This window comes from Plecotus auritus, assembly GCF_963455305.1.
Source record: "Plecotus auritus genome assembly, chromosome: 11".
Lineage (NCBI taxonomy): Eukaryota > Metazoa > Chordata > Mammalia > Chiroptera > Vespertilionidae > Plecotus > Plecotus auritus.
This window is the reverse complement of record NC_137777.1, coordinates 42258933-42280060: the sequence shown is the minus strand read 5'-3', so window position 1 is coordinate 42280060 and position 21128 is coordinate 42258933. Positions and strand designations below refer to the sequence as shown.

The 21128-nt window shown below is 45.0% G+C and overlaps 1 protein-coding gene across 2 annotated transcripts in view; it reads right to left on the bottom strand.

Moving 5' to 3' along the window:
• Positions 1 to 435: 435 nt before the first annotated feature.
• Positions 436 to 21128, bottom strand: part of KCNB2 (potassium voltage-gated channel subfamily B member 2) — a 378957-nt gene continuing 358264 nt past the window's right edge. For both annotated transcript variants that reach the window (XM_080647135.1, XM_080647134.1), the window contains one exon: positions 436 to 3063. In XM_080647135.1, coding sequence (XP_080503261.1) covers positions 907 to 3063 — 2157 coding nt within the window. In that variant the 3' untranslated portion in view covers positions 436 to 906. The remainder of the gene's footprint in view (positions 3064 to 21128) is intronic.

Below are 21128 nucleotides of genomic sequence, written 5' to 3'. Positions count from 1 at the left end.
CCAAATGTGGAGTGCCATTAAAAAAATGTTTAGCTGTATGATATAACCTTTTCCTTATTTTCAGGTGTTTAAAAAATGCATTTCTGTAATTTTGCTGTGGCATGACATATAATTGATGGCAACATTTCAAGCTTAAATTCCAACTGTTTTGATATCTGGTCATTAAATCTTGCCTATGTTCATAATAGATAAATAAAACCACAAATGCCATAACGAAGCAGGGGCAAAAAAGAAAAAAATGCACCCGAGGAATGATATCACAAGGAAATAAAGATACTGTATTCCTCTAAACAGATGTACTTAAGAGAGTTTTATAACCCAAAGCAAGATATGGGAGATGTTTAAGAAGAGGTTGCAATATTGCAACAAGAAGTCTGTACGCTTCCCCCAGGCAGGAGCCCGAAGGAAGGACCTGTGCCTCAGCAACTTGTTCCCACAGGTTCTGGGTGCTTTTGCACCCCGGGCCCCACTATTCACAAAGTTAGGCATTTTGCAAGCTCAGAGCACACCTTGCTCCTCCTCCTTATGAACACATGCAATGACATTTCATCCTTTCATGTGCAAATTCTAAAATTCCTTGTAACAGAAAAGCTGCACGTTGAAAATCTGTCTACAATTTGAAATGAAAGGATCAAAAATGTCAGACATTGCAGAATATCGGTTCCTAGCAGAGCTCTCTTTATTTGGTCACCGATCCGCAGTCATTTTTGTTTGTTTGTTACAAAAAGCAGTCTTGACTCTTTATTTAAACAGTACTTAAACTAAACTGCTCATGCCATGCAAAAATAACATTTTATGCACTTTTTTGGGGGAGGAGGCGAGCGTCCCATGTGTTAGTTCACAGGCATTATTAACCGTAATTTTAAGAACCAAGTTTTTTTTCTTTTTTATTGCTTTTGTAACTAGTCACATGCTGGTTTCACGTGTGGGACAGTAACCTGTGTCTCCTGGGTTGGAATGTGTTTCTGGGGCAAACAAGTGGTTTTCCATTTTGCACCCTTCTTGACTACTGTCCTTTTTAATGTCAGCCACAGCGTGGTAAATGTCTTGCCTACAGTTGTGACTTGTGTCCTGGGGGGAGGAAGAGCCGGCACAGGCCTCTTCCCTTAAAGGGTCTCTCCCATCACTAGGCTTATCGGCAAAGCAGTTAGGGCTGGAGTCGGCCTGCACGTCCTGCCGGGGCCCTTGCAGCTCGAGGAAGTCATCGTCTTCCCCAGTGTCCACCTCTGTGAAGCTCCTCCTCTCTCTTGATGGGAAAGGAAAGAGTTTCTGCTTGGGAAACCGGGGGCTCGGCCCTCGGGTAGGTCCCTGACAATGTGCCGAAACCTCAGTCCCCAGCAAGGGCCTGTCTCCCTGTGGGGGGTTTTCTTCTAGAAGGATGGTGCTGATGAGCTGCGGGGTGGTGATGGGAAAGTCAGCCACCGTGACCGGCAGAGGCCTGGCTGTGCTGGGCGGGGTCTGCGGGGCACTGCCTCTGTTTTCCTTGAAATTCACTTTGAAAGACCTGGATTTCAGGGGGTGGCTGCCTCTCAGTGAGCTCCTAGGGCTCTCGGGGGCACTGTCAGATGGCCCAGGGCCTTGGAGCCGGCTTTGGGAACCGCTGGCATCTAGGTGCCCAGTTATATTGACCGGGACATATTCTAGGGAGGCATCCCGGGCCGCAGGGCCTTTCTCTCTGGCGAGTGTCAGGAAAGGGGGGCCCCTGGCTCTTTGGGGCTCCTCGGTGCCCGGGAGGTCGGGCAGGAACCTCATCTGCAGGTGAGAAGCGGAGGGCGGCGGCAGGGGTGACCTGTCGGTCTCGGTGAAGTCGGTGGCGCAGCTGGTGAAGCTGTCGATGCTGGAGGTGCTCTTCATGTCCATGACGACCTCGGTGGGCGCCACGGCCAGCTGCTCCTGCGGGCACACCACCTCCTCCATCTCGATCTCCTCTTCGTAGGCTGACGGCCGCTCGGGCTGCTCCTGGCCGTCGGCGCTGGGGTGACAGTGGGGCTGTGTCTTGGTGATCTCGTTGTACAGCATCTCCAGCTTCTGCGCACTCAGATGCTGGGGGCTGGAGGCGGAAGTGTTGTTCAGCTGCTCGTGGGAGTCTTTTTGGCTAACCTCCTGGTACTTGTTCTCATAAGACTTGTTGGAGCTGGTTTCCGACAGAGCTTTCCTGGCCCACTTCCACCGGCTGGGAGACAGGTGATTGTCGTCGGTGGGGTCCTTTGTCTTGGCCGGCTCTCCTGTCTTCTCCACAGCCACATCGATCAGCTCCATACTTCGAGCGAAGGCATCTTTTAAGTTCATAGAGACGATGCTTCCATTCCTTTTGGCCCGCTCGAGAGCCTCTCTCCTTTTCACTGCCTTCTCCTGGCGTTTCTGCTCCTTGTAAAACTCAGAAAAATTGTTCACAATGATTGGGATGGGAAGGGCAATCACCAGAACCCCAGCAATACAGCAGAGGCCGCCCACGATTTTCCCCAGTAATGTTTTTGGGTAGATGTCACCATAGCCTACAGTGGTCATGGTGATGGTGGCCCACCAGAAGGATGCCGGGATACTGGTGAACTTCGTTGCGTCTTCATCCTTCTCTGCAAAAAACACCAGGCTGGAAAATATCATGATCCCCATGGCCAGAAACAATATCAACAAGCCCAACTCATTGTAACTCCGTCTGAGGGTGAAACCCAGAGACTGCAGGCCTGTTGAATGCCTGGCGAGTTTCAGGATCCTGAGGATCCGCATGATGCGGAAGATCTGGACCACGCGCCGCACGTTCTGGAACTGCAGCACGCTCTTGTTGGACTCTGTGAGGAAGATGGTGACATAATAGGGCAAGATGGCCAGCAAGTCAATGACGTTGAGTGGGCCTTTAAAGAACTTCCACTTGTTTGGTGAGGAGAGGAAGCGTAAAAGGTACTCCATGGTAAACCAAGCAATGCACACTGCCTCCACATGTGCCAACTGGGGGTTGTCACTGGCCTGTCCGAATTCATCCGTCTCCTGAAGCTCCGGGAGGGTGTTGAGAGACAGAGCAATGGTGGAGAGTACGATGAACAGGATAGACACAATGGCCAAGATCTGGAAAAGAGAAGAAAGGCCAAGTGAGCGAATCCTCTTGGTTGCTTAGGCAGCTAGGACACATGGGTTCACCATTCTTTAAAGGATATGGATTGCTCAAAGATATGCCAAGAAGGTAACTTTGCAACCTGAAATTCCCGAACTAATACAAATATAGTCACTTTTTATGAGTTCATTGCACTTAGAAGCCTAATGTAGTATATATATTTAAATTCTAGGGCCTAAGTGATTTGAAAAACATCCATTCTTTCCTTCATTGCCCATTGTTTTTAGGCACATTTGTGGGAATAACCACCCCTTGGAATAGTTTTGGGGGAGTAATCATCTCTCCTCTTAGTTATTGGTAATTTTTTTCTCTTAATTCCCCGGTGTTTTCTTAAGTGAATTGCCATACGCTAGGAGGGTTTCATGATTTCTAGAAGTTTTATTCTACAACTAAAATCACAAATGCAGACCTACACTTGCAGAGATAATATGGCACTGAAGACAAGTGATTCTCTTACAATGAATCCTACTTATGTGGTTAGCACTGGTGACAGAATTGCGTCAGGCAAGCCTTCGTCCTGGGGTGTGTGGACCTCTAGGCAGCCTCATGTGGGGAAGGAAGAAGATGAGCCAATTTCATTCAGTCCAGGAAGGTTTCAAAAGAGGAGCTTGAAGTCTGTTCATGATGATCTGGGTGCAGGGCAGACATAGGCAGAGGAGTAGCAGCCTGAAGTCAGATTGGGAAGGCTCAATAACATAGAAGACAAGGGTCAACTGAGTGGACTTTAGAGTCAGACATCCTGGGCTTGGACACCGTCTTTATTGTTTACTGTGTTATTTAGCCTTTCTGAGCAAGTTATTTAACCTCTCTGTGTTTCAGTTTACAAAGCTGTGGAATGAAGCTAACAAGCTCAGTCATTTCATGGTTGTTGTGAAATTTACATGGCACACAGACATTGCTAAATAAATGAAAGTTCCTTCTATTACTAGAGGCCGAAATGAACAGGACTTCGGTCTTGAAAGATAAAGGCCAAGAACAGGTAAGTGGGGGATCTGTAAAACCACATAAGATATAGGCAGCCCAAGTGGACTTCCTAACCTGAACCCAGTGTTCCAAGTTGATAAGGCAAAGCATGGAGATCAAGGTTTGAGGGCAGTGGAAGGAGGCACTTACTTGCTAAGTAAAGATTGTGTACCTAGAGCACTCAATTCTTGGAGGAGGAAGAAACCGGAAACCTCCCTTACCTAGGTAGGTCTGGCCTGGTTTCATCCACCTTTGTCAATGACCTTGGGAGGTGTCACTGGTCTTAGTTATTATTTGTACTTCTGACAGTGACAGCTTAGAGATTCAGCATCTAGTATACATTTCAAAAGACAATGATTAAACATCTTGAGGCCATACAGCTCAGTCAACATCAGACTGTGAAAAAACTAGTTTATCTCTAACTGACATCAGGACTTCCAAACTTCTTTTCTCTTGTTCTTCTTTCTCCCCCTTCTCTTTATCCTCCCAGGCTCTCTACTTCTAGGTCATTCTTCTTAGCTTCCCCCCTTATGCCTCCTTTGTACCTTTCATTGTTTTCTCTTCCAGCTCCTAACTTTCTTCTTGCTATAAGTAAAACTATGATATATTTCAGAATGTGTTGCAGTTGTTACCAGGTGAACAGGTTAATAATGCGGATTTTTTTCAATAGATGGAGTTACACATATGTTGATATATATGCAATTTGGTATGTATGCTATTTTGTTGCATTGACAGCAAGCTTCAAAACTTCATATGTCAAATTTTCTAAAGGTGTTAACATAGATATTTTTATGCTTAGAAATGTTGAATTTCGTGCCAAAAAAAGAGCATTTGCGGAAAGTCTTAATTCATTACTTTATTTTGAAGGAAAGTGCTGCTGAAAGTTATTGTATACTTCGGGTATACATGCTCCATCTCAAGATACTTGTGAACGCTGGTTTAAACGCTTTAAAAGTGATGATTTCGATGTGAAAGACAAAGAACGTCCAGGTCAACTGAGAAAGTTTGAAGACCAAAAATTACAAGCATTATTGGATGAAGATGCACGTCAAACTCAAAAACAACTTGCAGAAAGATTAAATGTTGCTCAGCAAACAATTTCCAATGATTTACAAGCAATGGGAAATATTTTAAAGGAAGGAAAATGGGTGCCACATCAACTGAACGAAAGACAAATGGAAAACTGAAAAGTCATCAGTAAAACGTTGCTTCAACAGCACGAAAGAAAGACTTTTTTGCATTGAATTGTGACTGGTGATGAAAAGTGAATTTATTTTGAGAACCCCAAATGCACAAAATCATGGGTTGATCCAGGTCCACCATTAACATCAACTGCAATGCCAAATCGCTTCGGAAAGAAGACAATGCTCTGCGTTTGGTGGGATCAGGAAGGTGTGGTGTATTATGAGCTTCTAAACCCAGGTGAAACCGTTAATACTGATCGCTACCGAGAACAAACAATCAATTTGAACCACGGTTTGATCATAAAATGACCAGAATGGGCCAGAAGACACGGCAAAGTAACTGCTTCATGATAACACACCATCACACACTTCAAAACCAGTTAAAGACACATTAATAGATCTTGCCTGGGAAGTATTAACCCACCCACTGTATTCACCAGAACTTGCTCCTTCAGATTACCACTTGTTCCGATAGATGGCACACGCACTTTCTGAGCAGCACTTCAAAACGTATGAAGAAATGGAAAACTGGGTCTCTGAATGGTTTGCCTCAAAACAAGAAAAGTTCTATTGGGACGCGAAAGATGGGGAAATGTGTAGCTAGCTATAAACATTACTTTGAATAAAGCCTTTTGATGTTTCTCTCAAAATTATCGTGTTTTTCTTTGATTACAAAATCCACATTATTAACCGGTACACCTGGTAATTAAAGATTTATGGTTCCCTTTAGTTTAAAGAACAGTATTTAATTATTAGTTCTTTTATATTTTTTCTCAAACAAAACGAAGTCCTTTTTACTTGAGTACACTTCAGATTTTCCTTTAAAAATACAGATCAATGAATTACAGTAAAGGTTCTCCTCACCTACTCTGGGAGAGTCTGAAGGCTCAAGTTAGAAATCCCCTCTCAGGGGGTTTATTAAAGGCAAGTTGGGAATGCTCACCTCGAATGTCTACCCTCAGAGGCCAATGGCAAAGTGACATTTACTATATTTGGTCACTAAAATACTCCTTAGGAAGCATTGGTCAGAGATGCCATCCACTCTTAGGCTCTTCCCATAAGGAACTAGGTTTCTTTGTATTTTCTAGGAAGTCACACTGTTGCTAATATATCTTAATATTGGGATGGCTGCCAGCATTCTTGTACTGATCATCCATATTCTAGATTTTCCATATCTTAGCTGTTCACCTGTCCATTTTGGATGTATTTTACTGATGTTTATCACTTCAAAGAGCAAGGAGAAAATAGAAATATAAATGAAAGCATTCTGTTATCTTCCAACCTTTTGGACAAAGAACAAAGTGCAAGGTCCAAAGAGGACCTTCAAAATTCCTTGACTTCACAATCAGAGTGAGATTGGAGGTAATTTTACTTTGGTAGATAATTCGGGGAAATACTAAAACATTGTATTACTAATGCAGTCTGTGGTCCAGTTGATGGCAATTTAACAAATATGGCTACCTTCAAACTTGAAAATTTAGCATGTGCACAACCTGATTTGGAGTACATTCTTGAAGAAAAATAATTACTAAAGAAAAACAACAACAACAGGTTCTCTGCCCCTCCTGTTTCTCAGACAGCCTCTCCTCCTGCGCAGTGCCAGCCACAACCCTGAGACACGATGGTGAAGGTCAGAGTGAATGGATTTGGCCACATTGGGTGCCAAGTCACCAGGGCTGCTTTTAATTCTGGCAAAGTGGATATTGTTGTCATCAATGCCCACTTCATTGACCTCAACTACATGGTCTACATGTTCCAGTATGAACCCCCTGGCAAGTTCAAAGGCACAGTCAAAGCTGAGAATAGGAAGCTTGTCATCAATGGAAAGTCCATCTCCATCTTCCAGGAGCGAGATCCCGCCAACATCAAATGGGTGGTGCTGGTGCTGAGTATGTTGAGGAGTCCACCGGTGTCTTCACTACCATGGAGAAGGCTGGGGCTCACTTGAAGGGCGGAGTCAAGAGGGTCATCATCTCTGCCCCTTCTGCGGATGCCCCCATGTTTGTGATGGGTGTGAACCATGACAAGTATGACAACTCCCTCAAGATTGTCAGCAATGCCTCCTGCACCACCAACTGCTTGGTCCCCCCTGGCCAAGGTCATCCATGGACAACTTTGGCATTGTGGAGGGACTCATGACCACAGTCCATGCCATCACCACCACCCAGAACACCATGGATGGCCCCTCTGGGAAGTTGTGGCGTGATGGCTGAGGGGCTGCCCGGAACATCTTCCCTGCTTCTACTGGCGCTGCCAAGGCTGTGGGCAAGGTCATCCCTGAGCTGAATGGGAAGCTCACTGATATGGCCTTCTGTGTGCCCACCCCCAATGTGTCAGTTGTGGTCTAACCCGCCACCTGGAGAAAGCTGCCAAATATGATGATATCAAGAAGGTAGTGAAGAGGGCCCCTTTAAGGGCATCCTGGGCTACACTGAAGACTAGGTTGTCTCCTGTGACAACAGGGTGGTGGACCTCATGGTCCACATGGCCTCCAAGGAGTAAGAGCCCCCTGGACCACCAGCCCCAGCAAGAGGAAGAGATGCCCTTAACTGCTGGGGAGTCCTTGCCCCAGATCGACCCCCCGACAAACTGAGAATCGCCTGACCATGGTTTCCATCCTAGACGCCCTGAAAAAGGGGAGGGGCTTAGGGAGCTCAATCTTGTCATGCACCATCAATGAAGTTCACTGTACCCAGGGAACTTGAGTAGGGGGGGCCCTAAGGGTTTGAATGTTCGTTTGTTTTTCTTTTCTTTTTTTGAGGGAACCCCTCCAAAAAAAGAAAAGAAAAGAAAAACAAACAAACATTCAAACCCTTAGGGCCCCCCCTACTCATGTTAAAGAAACCATAAGATATTGACGTGCATTATTCATGTTCAAATTCAATCTGCCAACTGTAAAGAAATGGCTTATTTTTAAATATCGTGTGAAACTTGGAGTTCTTCCAGAAAGACAACACCCTAGGCAGATTTTCAATATATACCGAGGATGATGTGTGATGCAATAAGCCAAATGTAAGCTTATTGTCTTATTGCAGAGTTTCTTTTAGCACGATAAATATAACAAATGTGAGTTTTTGCTCTAAGCTATTGGTATATACTTCCCAACATGGAGATTTACTTTAGTACAGCAAACCCTTAATGGCTTTTAGCTATTGCTTCATTTATCATAACTATGCAGGAGTAGGGCTTTCAGTTCTGTCACCTCCAACAACTGGCCTCCAGGGCTCCGGCAAACAGACCCGTGTTTGTACAGGGCAAAGGAGATGCAAATTATAAACAGTTATCTGTGTGATACTACTGGTCGACCCCCTGGGTGATCTGGATTAGATCAACTCTAAGGTTCCTTTCACCTATAACACTTGGTGATTCTCTTTCTCAATGAAAAAAATGTGCTAATTCCAGTCATGTCTGAAAACCAAACCCAGGACAAGTCACACCTGGTCCTTTCACTTAGGTTGAATTGCTAACATCCAATTTTGTTGCTTAGGAAACTCAAATGGGAAGGCTTTGAAAAATATCACGCTGTGCATGTTCCAAGCATTGAGTTAGTGGGAACAGACATTATTTCTGGATGAAACTTCATCCCTTTTGAATCGCCTGGATAATAGTTTTAGTTCTTCACTTACATTCCTGGGTCACATGGAGTTAAGAATAGGGCCCCTAGCACTTGCATTAAGAGGTACCAAAAGATGGTTGCATTGATTTCTCTGTCTGATAGGAAGTCAAGCAGTTGGAGACTTGCCTCAATTTGCCAACTTGTTGATTTTATGTCCTTGAAAAATAATGGGAGTTTTTTGGTGGAAAGAATGCAGGACAAGGAACTAAAACCCATGGCTCTACACCCGCTGGCTGCTGGGACCACTCAGTTCCCACTTCCAGCCTCAGTTACCACATCCTCAAAATGAGGTGCCTCCCACTTGCCTCCCTGTCTTCGAGGTTGTTAGGAATCCAACCAGATCCTGCACACGAGGCCTCCTATTATATGGAAGTTGGGGTGAGTGTAAGAATGGCTGGGGATGTGCCTGGAATAGCCTTTGGCCAGAACTGAGAGGAAATAAAAAACACAAACTGTTTCTCCCCCATTGAAATACAATTGCAGACCTCTTTAATGCTCATATTTTCAACACTTTCCAACACATCCTCTCACCCAAGCAGTGGTTTCCATGCCAAACCCAGATGACTATAGTTTATTTGCCTTAGTTCAGAACCATCTAGCTTGCCAACAGTATTTAAGAGTTGGACTGAGGTCGTGTGTGTGTGTGTGTGTGTGTGTGTGTGTGTGTGTGTGTGTGTGTGATATGAGTGAAGGGGGTCAGAGGGTACAAACCTCCAGTTATAAAATACATAAGTCCTTGGATGTGACATACAGCATGGTGACTAGAGTTAACAACACTGTGTTATATATTTGAAAATTGCTGAGAGAGTAGACCTTAAAAGTTCTCATCACAAGAAAAAAATTGTAACTATGTGAGGTGATGGATGCTAACTAACCTTATTGTGGTGATTATTTCACAATACGTACTAGTATGTGTATGAAATAATTTGTTGGGCACCTGAAACTAATACAATGTTATACATCAGTTATATCTCAAAGAGGATTTGGACTGAGGTTGCATTGGGTGAACTTGATCTGCCTTGTGCCTTAAAACATGTAGAAAATGTTCTAGCTTGGGCCTCCTATGTGATAATCTGCTTTATAGTCACTGACATTCAGCACTCCACAGAAACACACAGAAACTTCTGTGCCTTGCACTGAAATTAGCACAGGTACTTTCTCCCACCCCTTTTCACGAACCAACCGCCCTTCCTCCCCACTTCCTCCCTCCCTTCTCAAATACATGCTGAGAGGTAAAAATGAGTGAGTTATACAGCAATTCCTGGTTTATCTTCTTGGGATATAATATAATTTTAAAAAGCTTGATCAGCAATAGAAAACAACCTGGGGAAACACAATGACTGGAATTTTCAGGAGAAAAGAACTTGTTTAAGCTGATAGGAAGGAAAAGGCCTGCGATAAGCATCATTAGAAACATAACGAATTGTCTCCTTTCAGGAAAAGGACAAAGCACAGTGGCATTTCTGAGCCTACAAACCAAAGGCCGAACTATTTGTTGAAGGAAGAAGTGGGGAGTTGGTAAGAATCTCATGCGTTTCATCCACGCATCTTCTATTTCCAGCTATTTCCGAGATGACTTCTGGATATAGAAAACCAGAAAGTATATGCTTTGATTTGCACCAGAGGAAGAACAGTCTCTGACGGAAATTCTAGCATCTGGGCTCTTTGAACACATGGGCTCTCCTCTAAGGCGGGTGGCCCTGGGTTTGCCACTAGTCCTTTCTTCTCTCAGATGTTCCCTTGGCCCTCCCAGGACGAAAGAGAGTCCATGTTCAAGAAGTCTCAGCTCATTTGCATAACAGAACACATGCAAAGAAGGAGTCACTAAAAGGTTTCGTTGACTTTTACTTATTCTGGCCCTATGGGTACCAGGAACCCAGAAGTTCAGTTCTCTCCCTCCACATCTGTGGGCTGTTGGATGAGGAGTTTGCAAAGACTTAGTCATCTACCACATGTTGATGTCAGTCCTAAGCTTGCATAATGCCTTTCATTTTGGTTGGGGGGTGGGAGGGAGGGAGGAGGCAGGGAGATGAGAGAAGCAACTAGGTATACATATTTACCAAATTCTTCTTTTGGCTTTTTCTTTCTCACATACAAAAACAATTCTTTGAGAGGAGACGTTCTGGTTCTCTTCTGACTAAAGATAGTGTTTTGGTATTTTCTCGGTATCTCCTGAAATAAACTTTGTTTCGCTCCCCGTGATGTATTTCTGTGTTTGAAAGGATTCGATTTTAGGAAGCAAACCATTTGGCAGAAGGCTGGTGAAGGGAACTTTAATATTATTCGTAGCAACTCTGCCAAGAAAGGAACAACAGAGAGAAGGAGAGACCTTTCATCTTACACCCACTCCAATGATCAGGCAACCTCTTTCTAGGTAATTTGTTCTTACAGAAGTCTCCAGGAGCCAGAGAGCAGAGAAACAGAGACTGGGTCACCCTGGAGGAACATGAACTTCCTGTCTCTGCCAGCTCCTGAGGGGCAGGGACTGTGGCTCTCCTCTCTGGAGTCTGCTTAGCCCCCCTTCCCAAGAAAGCACAACTCAGAGCTCAGACTCCCCTCTTTAGTGCGTGAATGATAGACCTGGGGGGAAGGACACGAGTGGAGTGCATCCTTTGAACAGAATTTCATTTAACTTGATACCAAGACTGTAAAAAATTCATAGAGCACTCAAATCAGACGGTATATTTGAAATACTCCATTTTTCACTTTATAAAGAAATAAAGATTCAGGGAGTCTACTAAGTGCCTGGTGAGGGGAGGTGGCTGTAATATGGGACTTAGCTTTTCTGGGACTCAGTAGTCCCATCTAGATAATGTGGAAAACAAATACTAGATAGGCAGCATTGTACTGAGGACTGTGTCAGCTTGTCCAGGCTGTGGTGCCCAGTTGCTTGATCATACTCCAGTCTAGAAGTTGTGAAAGTACTTTTTAGATGTGATTAATGTTTAAATCAGTAGACGTTGAGTAAAGCAGATTTTCCTCCATAAAACGAGTGAGCCTCACAGAATAGCTGACGGTCTTAAGAATGATGACAGGTTTTCTAAAGAAGAAGCATTTCTGCCTCAAGACTGCAACACAGAAACCCTCCCTGAGTTTGCAGTCTGCGTGGCCTCTCTGTGGACTTTGGACTAAAGATTACAACAATGCTTACCCGAATTTCCAGCCTGCTGTCTTGCCCTGTGGATTTCAGACCTGTCAGTCCTTAAGGAATTGCATGGCCAATTTCTTAATGTCTGTCTGTCTCTCTCTGTACACACACACACACACACACACGTATCATTCTATTTATCTATTTTATGTAAGTATACATGTGTATATATGTATATATATTTTATTGATTCTGTTTCTCTAGATATCTCCAATACAAGAATAAGAGAAAATATATGATAGTACTTTGCAAGCTATGAAGTGCTAAAATTGTTAATTATTAACTTATTTGAGAACTTCCCAAATCATACATCTATTCCTGTTGGGCCTTACGAAGAATCCAGTTCCTTATTCTGTGTGTGACCCCCATGCCTAGAGGAGTTTGTCTTAACATCCTACAAAGACCACAATCACGTGCATGGCATCATTGGGAGGCCACGAGGGCAGATGGTGCGAATGAACTGAGAATTCCCTAAGTTGGACTTTTCTTAACAGCTGCCAATCTTCTAAGATGCTGCCTCTTCCACTTAGCTGAGCTGAAGTGAACCCAGGATGGTGAGCAAAAGGAAAATATAGATGAACACATATTACTTTCCAAAACCACAGATATAAGTGGTTATGTTAATTATACGCTATTTGGATCCATCCCCAGTGAAGTTTGCTTGATTCTCACTTTGAGACCCTTGTAAAAACTGTTTTACTTCCATGTGTTTTTTAGCGAGTTTTCATCCTTCTATTCCTTGTCAGTCACTCTTGGTGGTTGAATTGGCTTGAATTTCCCCGACCTCATTCCCCTTCATCCCACCAGTCACTACCTTCTCACCCCCACTGTCCTCATGGGCCCACATCCTGCCACTTCCCCTGCAGCCCTCCCTGGGGCTCCAGATCCCGTGGTGGCCCGCCTCCTCTGGATGCTTGTAGTCTTTATTCCCTGGGTTGACCACATAAATGGATGGAAGGTGTCACTGACACTTCTTGCAGGTACTCAGACTCACATGGTCTTCCTCTGCGTTCTTGCCTGCACTCTGCAGGATTGCCAGAGTTAGGAAACAAAAATACAGATGCCCAGTTATATTTGAATCAATTTCTTTTATGGGACAAACCTATACTAAGAAAGTATTTGCTGTGCATATGAAATTCACTAGGCATTCTGTATTTGATCTGGCAGCCTTACCTCCGTGGCCCAGAGTCTCCTCCTCCCAGATAGCTGAAGTTTGAACTCAGAGACCTGGAGATTTGGAGTTGCTGGGATGGGGTCACATTAACAGCAGCGCTCCAGGAGGAGGGGGGACAAACTGGCATTGCAGGGAGTCTCAGCTTCTGCCTAACAGCATCTCCCAATCCATTGTCTCTCCCCTCCCTCCGTTCAGCTTAAGTTGGCCAGAGTTTTGATCAGGTTCTGTTCCTCCCATAAAACCTTACAACCTTCTTAAATAATAATTTGATAATTTCATAGGAGATAGTTTCATCTCTCAAACACGATTCTATAATTATGGGGGGCAATGACTATAGTCTCACACAGAGCAGGCACCACATGAATCTGTCTCAAATAAATAAACAAAAAAGAAGGGAGAAGTGCAAGGAACTGGAGAAAATGAGAATGATGTTCAATGTAAATTGGACATTGAAGAATCCAAATATTTTTTAATCTCCCCAAAATAAGAGGACTGGTTTGGTAGCCATTTTCTGCTGCTTCCACATGGCCCAAATCAGCCTGAAAGTTTTAACCACCAACAGATTTTTTAACAATAAAATTCATATTAAAAATTGCCCATTTTTTGATAACAGACCAGTGACATTTTTTCAAGTCCACTGACATCACCTTTTCCAAGGTTTAAGCGCTTACTTTTTTTCTTAATTCTTTCTTTTTTACATTACACTAGCAAATTGCTTTTTTTTTCTTCTCTTTTTACCGTATTCTTTGAGAAGCCTGCTTTTGACTGCATAATAGCTTAGCCTTCACCTTCACAGAAGAATCCACTTTCTTAAAGAAAAGTGCTGTATTCATTCTAAATCACATTTTTTTTTTTTTTTCTGAGTGTGATTGGAACCTGCAGTGAATCCAGCCAGTGAAGGAAGTGATTGTTCCATGTATAGATCTGGGTAGTGTCAGGTTTGTGCAATAAAATGTGAAGCCCCTGAAGAGAATGAATAATGCAGACTATCCATTAAAAATTACTTGCATGGCCCTAACTGGTTTGGCTCAGTGGATAGAGCATCGGCCTGCGGACTGAGGGGTCCCGGGTTCGATTCCGGTCAGGGGCATGTACCTTGGTTGCAGGCACATCCCCAGTGGGGCATGTGCAGGAGGCAGCTGATCGATGTTTCTCTCCCATCGATGTTTCTAACTCTCTATCCCTCTCCCTTCCTCTCTGTAAAAAATCAATAAAATATAAAAAAAAATTACTTGCATGCATGTGCACACAAACATACGCAATAATACATACAAATACACACACATCATTGTTCTATGTAGCTGAAAGGAAAGCATCACAAGAAAATAATAGAAAACTCCATCCTATCTAATAAAAGAGTAATATGCAAATCGATGGTACCTCTTCTACACCCACAAGCCACGCCCACCAGCCAATCAGGAGCGACTATGCAAATTAACCCAACCAAGATGGCTGCGGCCACGGAGAGAGCAGGAGGCTTGGGTTTCCCCAGCAATGGAGGAAGCCAAGCTTTCCGCCTGCCCTGGCCTGCCTTGGCCTCCGCTTAAGGCTACAAAGTTTCAATTATAGAAGATAGATAAATCCCAACAAAAATGGCAGCAGCCACAGAGCTGGAGAGAGCAGGAGGCTTGAGTTGCCCCGGCGATGAAGGAAGCCAAGTTTCCACAGCCCTGGACTGCTTTGGCCTCCACTTAAGGCTACAAAGTTTCAATTATAGAAGATACATAAATCCCAACAAAAATGGCTGTGGCCACGGATTGAGCAGGAGGCTTGGCTCTGCTCCAGGCTACAGTTTCAATTATAGAAGATAAATAAATCCCAGATACCAGGGCCTCCGCTTGGGTCGCTGGGGGGCGTGGCCAGCCTGCAAACCACCACAGGCCCCTCGCCCAGGCCGCCCCATGCCCCAAGGGAACCCCCAACCTGATATGGGACACCCTTCAGGGCAAACCAGCTGGCCCCCACCCGTGCACCAGGCCTCTATCCTATCTAATCCTATCTAATAAAAGAATAATATGCAAATTGACTGTCACTCCCAACACACAAGATGGTGCCCCCATGTGGTCAAATATGACTGCCCCCATGTGGACATAAGATGGCCTCCACAGGATGGCCAGCAGGGGAGGGCAGTTGGGAGGGACCAGGTCTGCAAGGGAGGGCAGTTGTGGGTGATCAGGCCAGCAGGGGGAGCAGTTGGGAGGGACCAGGCCTGCAAGGGAGGGCAGTTGGGGGTGATCAAGCCTGCAGGGGAGGGCAGTTAGGGGTGACCAGGCCGGCAGAGGAGGGGAGTTGTGGGCGACCAGGCCTGCAGGGGAGGGCAGTTGGGGGGGGGACTCAGGCCTGCGGGGGAGAGCAGTTGGGGGGGACCAGGCCTGCAGGGGATGGCAGATAGGGGTGAACAGGCCTGCAGAGGAGGGCAGTTAGGAGTGACCAGGCCTGCAGGGGAGGGTAGTTAGGGGCAAACAAACTGGCAGGGGAGCAGTTAGGCATCAATCAGGCTGGCAGGGGAATGGTTAGGGGGTGAGCAGGTTGGCAGGCAGAAGCAGTTAGGGGCAATCAGAAAGGCAGGCAGGCAAGCAGTTGGGAGCCAGCAGTCCTGGATTGTGAGAGGGATGTCTAACTGCCCGTTTAGGCCCATACCAGGATCGGGCCTAAACAGGCAGTCAGACATCCCTCGAGGGGTCCCAGATTGGAGAGGGTGCAGCCTGGGCTGAGGGACACACACCCTGTGCACTAATTTCATGCACCAGGTCTCTAGTTAAAGTATAAACTTAAGAACGTTGCATATTCCGTTTAATGCTTATTTATAAGCATAATTTGTTAAAACAACTTGTCCATGTAAATACACACCTTAAATTTGTGCAGACCTAGGTCAAAATAAGCGTCTCTCCCTTTTCTTCTTCATATAAATTTTCTAGTTCTTAAAAAAGATAATTTATATCAAGCAATAAATTCCTTTTTTTCTTAAAAAAAATAAAAAGGTAATTCAGCCTGGCTAGTGTGGCTCAGTGGTTAAGTGTCAATCTATGAACCAGGAGGGCACGATTCGATTCTAGGTCAGGGTACATGCCCGGGTGTGGGCTCAATTCTCAGTGGGGAGTGTGCAGGAGGCAGCCGATCAGTGATTCTCTCTCATCATTGCTGTTTCTCTCTCTCTCTCTCCCTCTTCCTTTCTCTCTGAAATCAATAAAAATATATTTAAAAAAAGATAACTTATGAAAACCTGAGGGAGAAAACACAGATTTTGAACACTTAACATGTTTTGAACACTAGAGTATTTACAGCTCTATCCAGAGTCTGTAACAGTCTTCCTTTTCCTGTTGGAAAAATGTTTCCTTGGCTCTAAGGAGAATTCTAAGCAGAAATCTTTTTGAGAGGGAAGCCTTAAAGAATGGGCAGAAGTTTCCACCTAGAAAAGGGGGTAAAGGCTGAGAGGATAGGGTGCCGTCAAGCTTTAAAGCCCAAAACATATGGTTTGCTCACCAAGTTCCAAGCAATTTTGTATGACTGTGGACATCCATAACGTGGCATGGCCTGGAGGAGTCCATGGTGACATCAGGGTCAACTCCAGGGAGTACCAACAGAGAGAAAAGAATGTGAAGGATGCCTCCATCATTTGTGCAGCACCCGACTTCCACAACCTTGCAACAGCCCTGGTTTCAGGGAGTCATGTAGTAGGATTGGATGCAGGTGGAGGCACAAAGATGAGTGGGGATGGGGCACTTCTGGGAAATTAAGCAATGGACAAGTTCTAAAGGATGCTCAATGCATTGATGAAGAAGAGTTTGGCGGGCTTTGTTCTGAAGACCAGTTTTCCTTCAAGTGTGGTCCCCAGACTAGCAGCATTGGTATTATGTGGCAACTCGTTAGAAATGCAAATTCTCAGGTCCCACTCTGACCTACTGAGTCAGCAACTCTGAGGAGGGGCCCAGCAATCTGTATTTTAACAAGTCCTCCAGGGGATTCTGATGCTTGCTAAAGCTCAAGGAGTAAAAGTTGTAAGGAACCTGGCTGGTGTGGCTCACTGGTTGAGTGTCAACCCATGAACTAAGAGGTCACCGATTGAATTTCCAGTCAGGGCACATGCCCAGGTTGTGGGCTTAATCCTTAATAAGGGGCATGCCTCCTATGGAAGTTTCTATTGCTCTATCCCTTTTTCTTCCTTTCTCTCATAAAATATCAATAAAAAACATAAAAAAAGAAAGCTATAAGGAGTAAAAGCCACCAATGGATTTTAAGCAAGGGAATGGCCTGCTCAGATTTGCATTCTGGTAAGATCACTAGTTGCAATGGTGGGACCGATTGGGGTAGGGATGCAATGGAAGATGAGAGCTGTTTCTACTGCAATGGCAGTAAAAAGGGGAGCGAGGGAATAGATTACAAAATATTTATAAGGTGGAATTGCAACCTTACTTGCTGTGGAGATGGCGTGTCCAGAAGTCTCTCATGTTTGTGGCCAAGTTTACCAGGAAGGCTGAGTAGTTCTCTCAAAGCTCCATTACCATCCCATTTAGATAGAAAACACAAAGTAAGCCTTGCATCATCATTTGTCTCTGAAAGTAATATTTCCTCATTACAGACATTCTAATGAAAACATTAGGTTTTGAAATAGAAATGGAGATATTTCTCTCTTGGAGCTAAACAACAGTTTATTAGACATGAAAACATTATGAGACACACTATTATTTGCCAGAACTATTTTCTTTTATAAAATTTTACCTGAAGTGTACATTCTGAAATCACACAGGCCATTTAGACTAGATGTTGCCTGAAAGCATGCTCATTTATTGAACTATTTTTCCAATCCACTCCAACTTCCAATTTCTGCAAGGAAGTCTTCTGAATTTCCCAAATTAAAGTGCCATTAAAAACTGGCTTTGTTCCTTGGACACTTAGGCAGTCTATCAGCTCATCAATCACCATTAACAGAGAATTGCAAGAATTTATTCCCACCATTATCCCCATACCTAGTCTCAGCAGCGTCAAAGAAAGAAAGAAAAAAAACAAGAGCCCTAATGCAATCGTTATTTTCCTTCTAATGAATCTCTGCAGCAAACCTCTTCTGAAAAGTATTTTTGGGGTTCACGTATTAAGACCACATTATAGAAATGCCAGAAAACAGAAGACATGCCAAAATGCAGCCGCTCTGTTGAGGGAAACGTTGATGGAAGCCAAACCCAGAGGCAACGGAAGAAAACGGTGATTCACTGTACAAATGCTCTCAGGGGTGGGCTGAGTGCTGTCCCAGGGCCAGCGAGCAGCCGCAACTCACTGATGGCTTCTGTCTCACGGATGACAGGCGTTCTTCATGGCAGGAAGCCAAGCATCACAAACAAGGGCCTTTAATGGAGTCCAGTTTGGCTCGTTTTGACAGCAACAATTGGGACCATGATTTCAGCAGGCTCAAGAGCTTCTGTGCTTATGAGGGACTGAGGGGGTGTTTACTAGACAGGGGGTGCTGCTTTGCACAGCCATCTGAGGTGACGTTCTCTATAATCAGGCAGACACACGCCACCTCTGTCTGGAGTCCCTCCTGTCTATCATGAAGGCGCCTTAGTAAAGGCTTTGCCAATCCAAGTGTGGACCTCCATCCAGCAACACCTGGGAGATTATTGGAAATGCAGCATCTCAGGTGTGTCTCTCTCTCCAGCCCCCACACGCCCAGCCCCACTGAATCAGACTGTTTTAGAAAGATCTGGGAGGGATTCACATGCACGGTTAATTCACATGCACAGACAAGCTCTGCCCTCAGACACGAATGCATACCATTCAAAAAATCAACTTTGGACGCTGTTCCACAGATTTAAAATTTTATTTTTATTTTTATTGATTTCAGAGAGGAAAGGAGAAGGAGAGGAAAAGATAGAAACATCAATGATGAGAATCATTGATCGGCTGCCTCCTGAATGCCTCCCACTGGGGATTGAGCTAGCAACCCTGGCATGTGCCCTTGACCAGCATGGAACCCAGGACCCTTCATTCCTCAGGCTGATGCTCTATCCACTGAGCCAAGCCAGCTAGGGCTCTTCCACAGATTTTTAACTGGTGGATCTCAGCTCTGGAAATGGAGCGGGGGGTGGGGGAGGTTGTTGTTATGCCTCGTGGGGCTTTTCAACACTGTTCAGAAGTTCTGGATGTGTGGGTATAGTTAGCTAGAAAAGACCTCATAGGTGATGCTGAAGGAGTCTCTGATCCCACACAGACCTTCTCTCCCAGCCTGGGGTTGACAGCCATTGCTTTAAACATGTGCACGTAAAAGGATTCAACTTGGCAGTACAAAGAATGCTGGATTAGGAGTCAGGAGACTTGACCTTCTTCCTGATTACTAGATCAACTGCATGACCTGAGTCAAGACATGGAACTTCAGTTTCTTCATGTATGACAGGCTAATCATGATGATTTTGCTTACATGACTAGGATGTAGTGATGATGTTATTAATGCACGGGAAAATGTTTTGAAAGTTATACAATTCTATACAAATGCCAATATTTTCATATGAGTTATAGAGTTTTGGGGCAGAATTATTAACTAGTATATAATTTTAGAGGTTGAAGAACTTTATTCTTTTTTTAAAATGTTTTTATTGATTTTAGAAAGAGAGGAAGGGAGAAGGATAGAGAGATGAAAACATCAACGATGGAAGAGAATCATTGATCGGCTGCCTCCTGCATGCCCGCTACTGGGGATGGAGCTCGCAGCCTAAACATGTGACCTGACTGGGGATTGAATGAACTGGGGACCTTTTGGTTATGGGTCACCACTCAACCCACCAGGTGGGGGAGGGAAACTTTATTCTTACAACTTCCTGTTGGAAGTTAGTGCATTCTTTCATCTGAAATTGCCGTTAAGTACATTTCTGTGGATGCTGATGACTGATTTACAAGTTACATTACTAGGCAAATGCCCAGGCCTTTTGGGAAGTCAGCATCTTGGACTAACTAGTGTCCTCTCCCCCCAAATTCATGTACATCCAGAACCTCAGAATGTGAACTTATTTGGAAATGTCTTTGCAGATGTAATTAACTAAGATGAGGTCATATTGATTAGGGTGGACACTCATCTGGTGTCTGTATAAGAAGGCCATGAGAGGGGAAAAACCAAGATGGCGGCATAGGTAAGCACCTAAACTGCTGCCCTGCACAACAATTTCAAAACTAAAACTAAAAGACAGAACGGACACCATCCAGAACCACAGGAAAGCTGGCTGAGTAGAAATTCTACAACTAGAAGGAAAGAGGAAAGCTCATGGAGAAGGAGCGGCAAAGGGCTGAGGTACGGAGACACGCGCGAGCAGAGAGGAAGGGCGGTGGAGTGCCTGGCTGGCTTTCTCTGGCGGGAGGGGGAAGGAAGCCCCCGACTGCACTGAACCCCAGTTCCAACTGCACTGAACCCCAGTTCCGGGTGAAACCCTGTGGACCCAGGCTCATACAGGGGGAGTTTGGACTGTCAGGTAGAGAGAAAGGCAGACGGAGACTCGGAGACTCGGGGGAGCCACGGCGGCAGGGGTCTGGAGGAGCGAGTGTGCACAAAGACTGACTGCGGAGGTTGCCGCAGGCATTCCCTAGTGGAAGGGAGTCGGAAGCTCCTGACTGCACTGAACCCCAGTTCCGACTACACTGAACCGCAGTTCCAGGCGAGACCCTGGGGACCCACGCTCATACAGGGAAAATCTGGACTGTCAGGCGGAAACTTGGGAACCGCTGAAGGCAGAGGTCTGGAGACTCGCACGCAAGGGCAGGGCTGACAGGAAGCCAAGACTGTCTGCTCCGCCCTGAGACTCCACCCCTTCCAAGCTGAGCACAGAGGCTTTTGCAATCTGGCAAGGCTAATCCTATAAGGCTGTCTCCAGCACCAAAAATCTCCCAGCGTAGACACAGCTGATCCTCACAGCCAATTGGCCTGCAGGTCAATTCCTCCCAGTGATACCAACAAC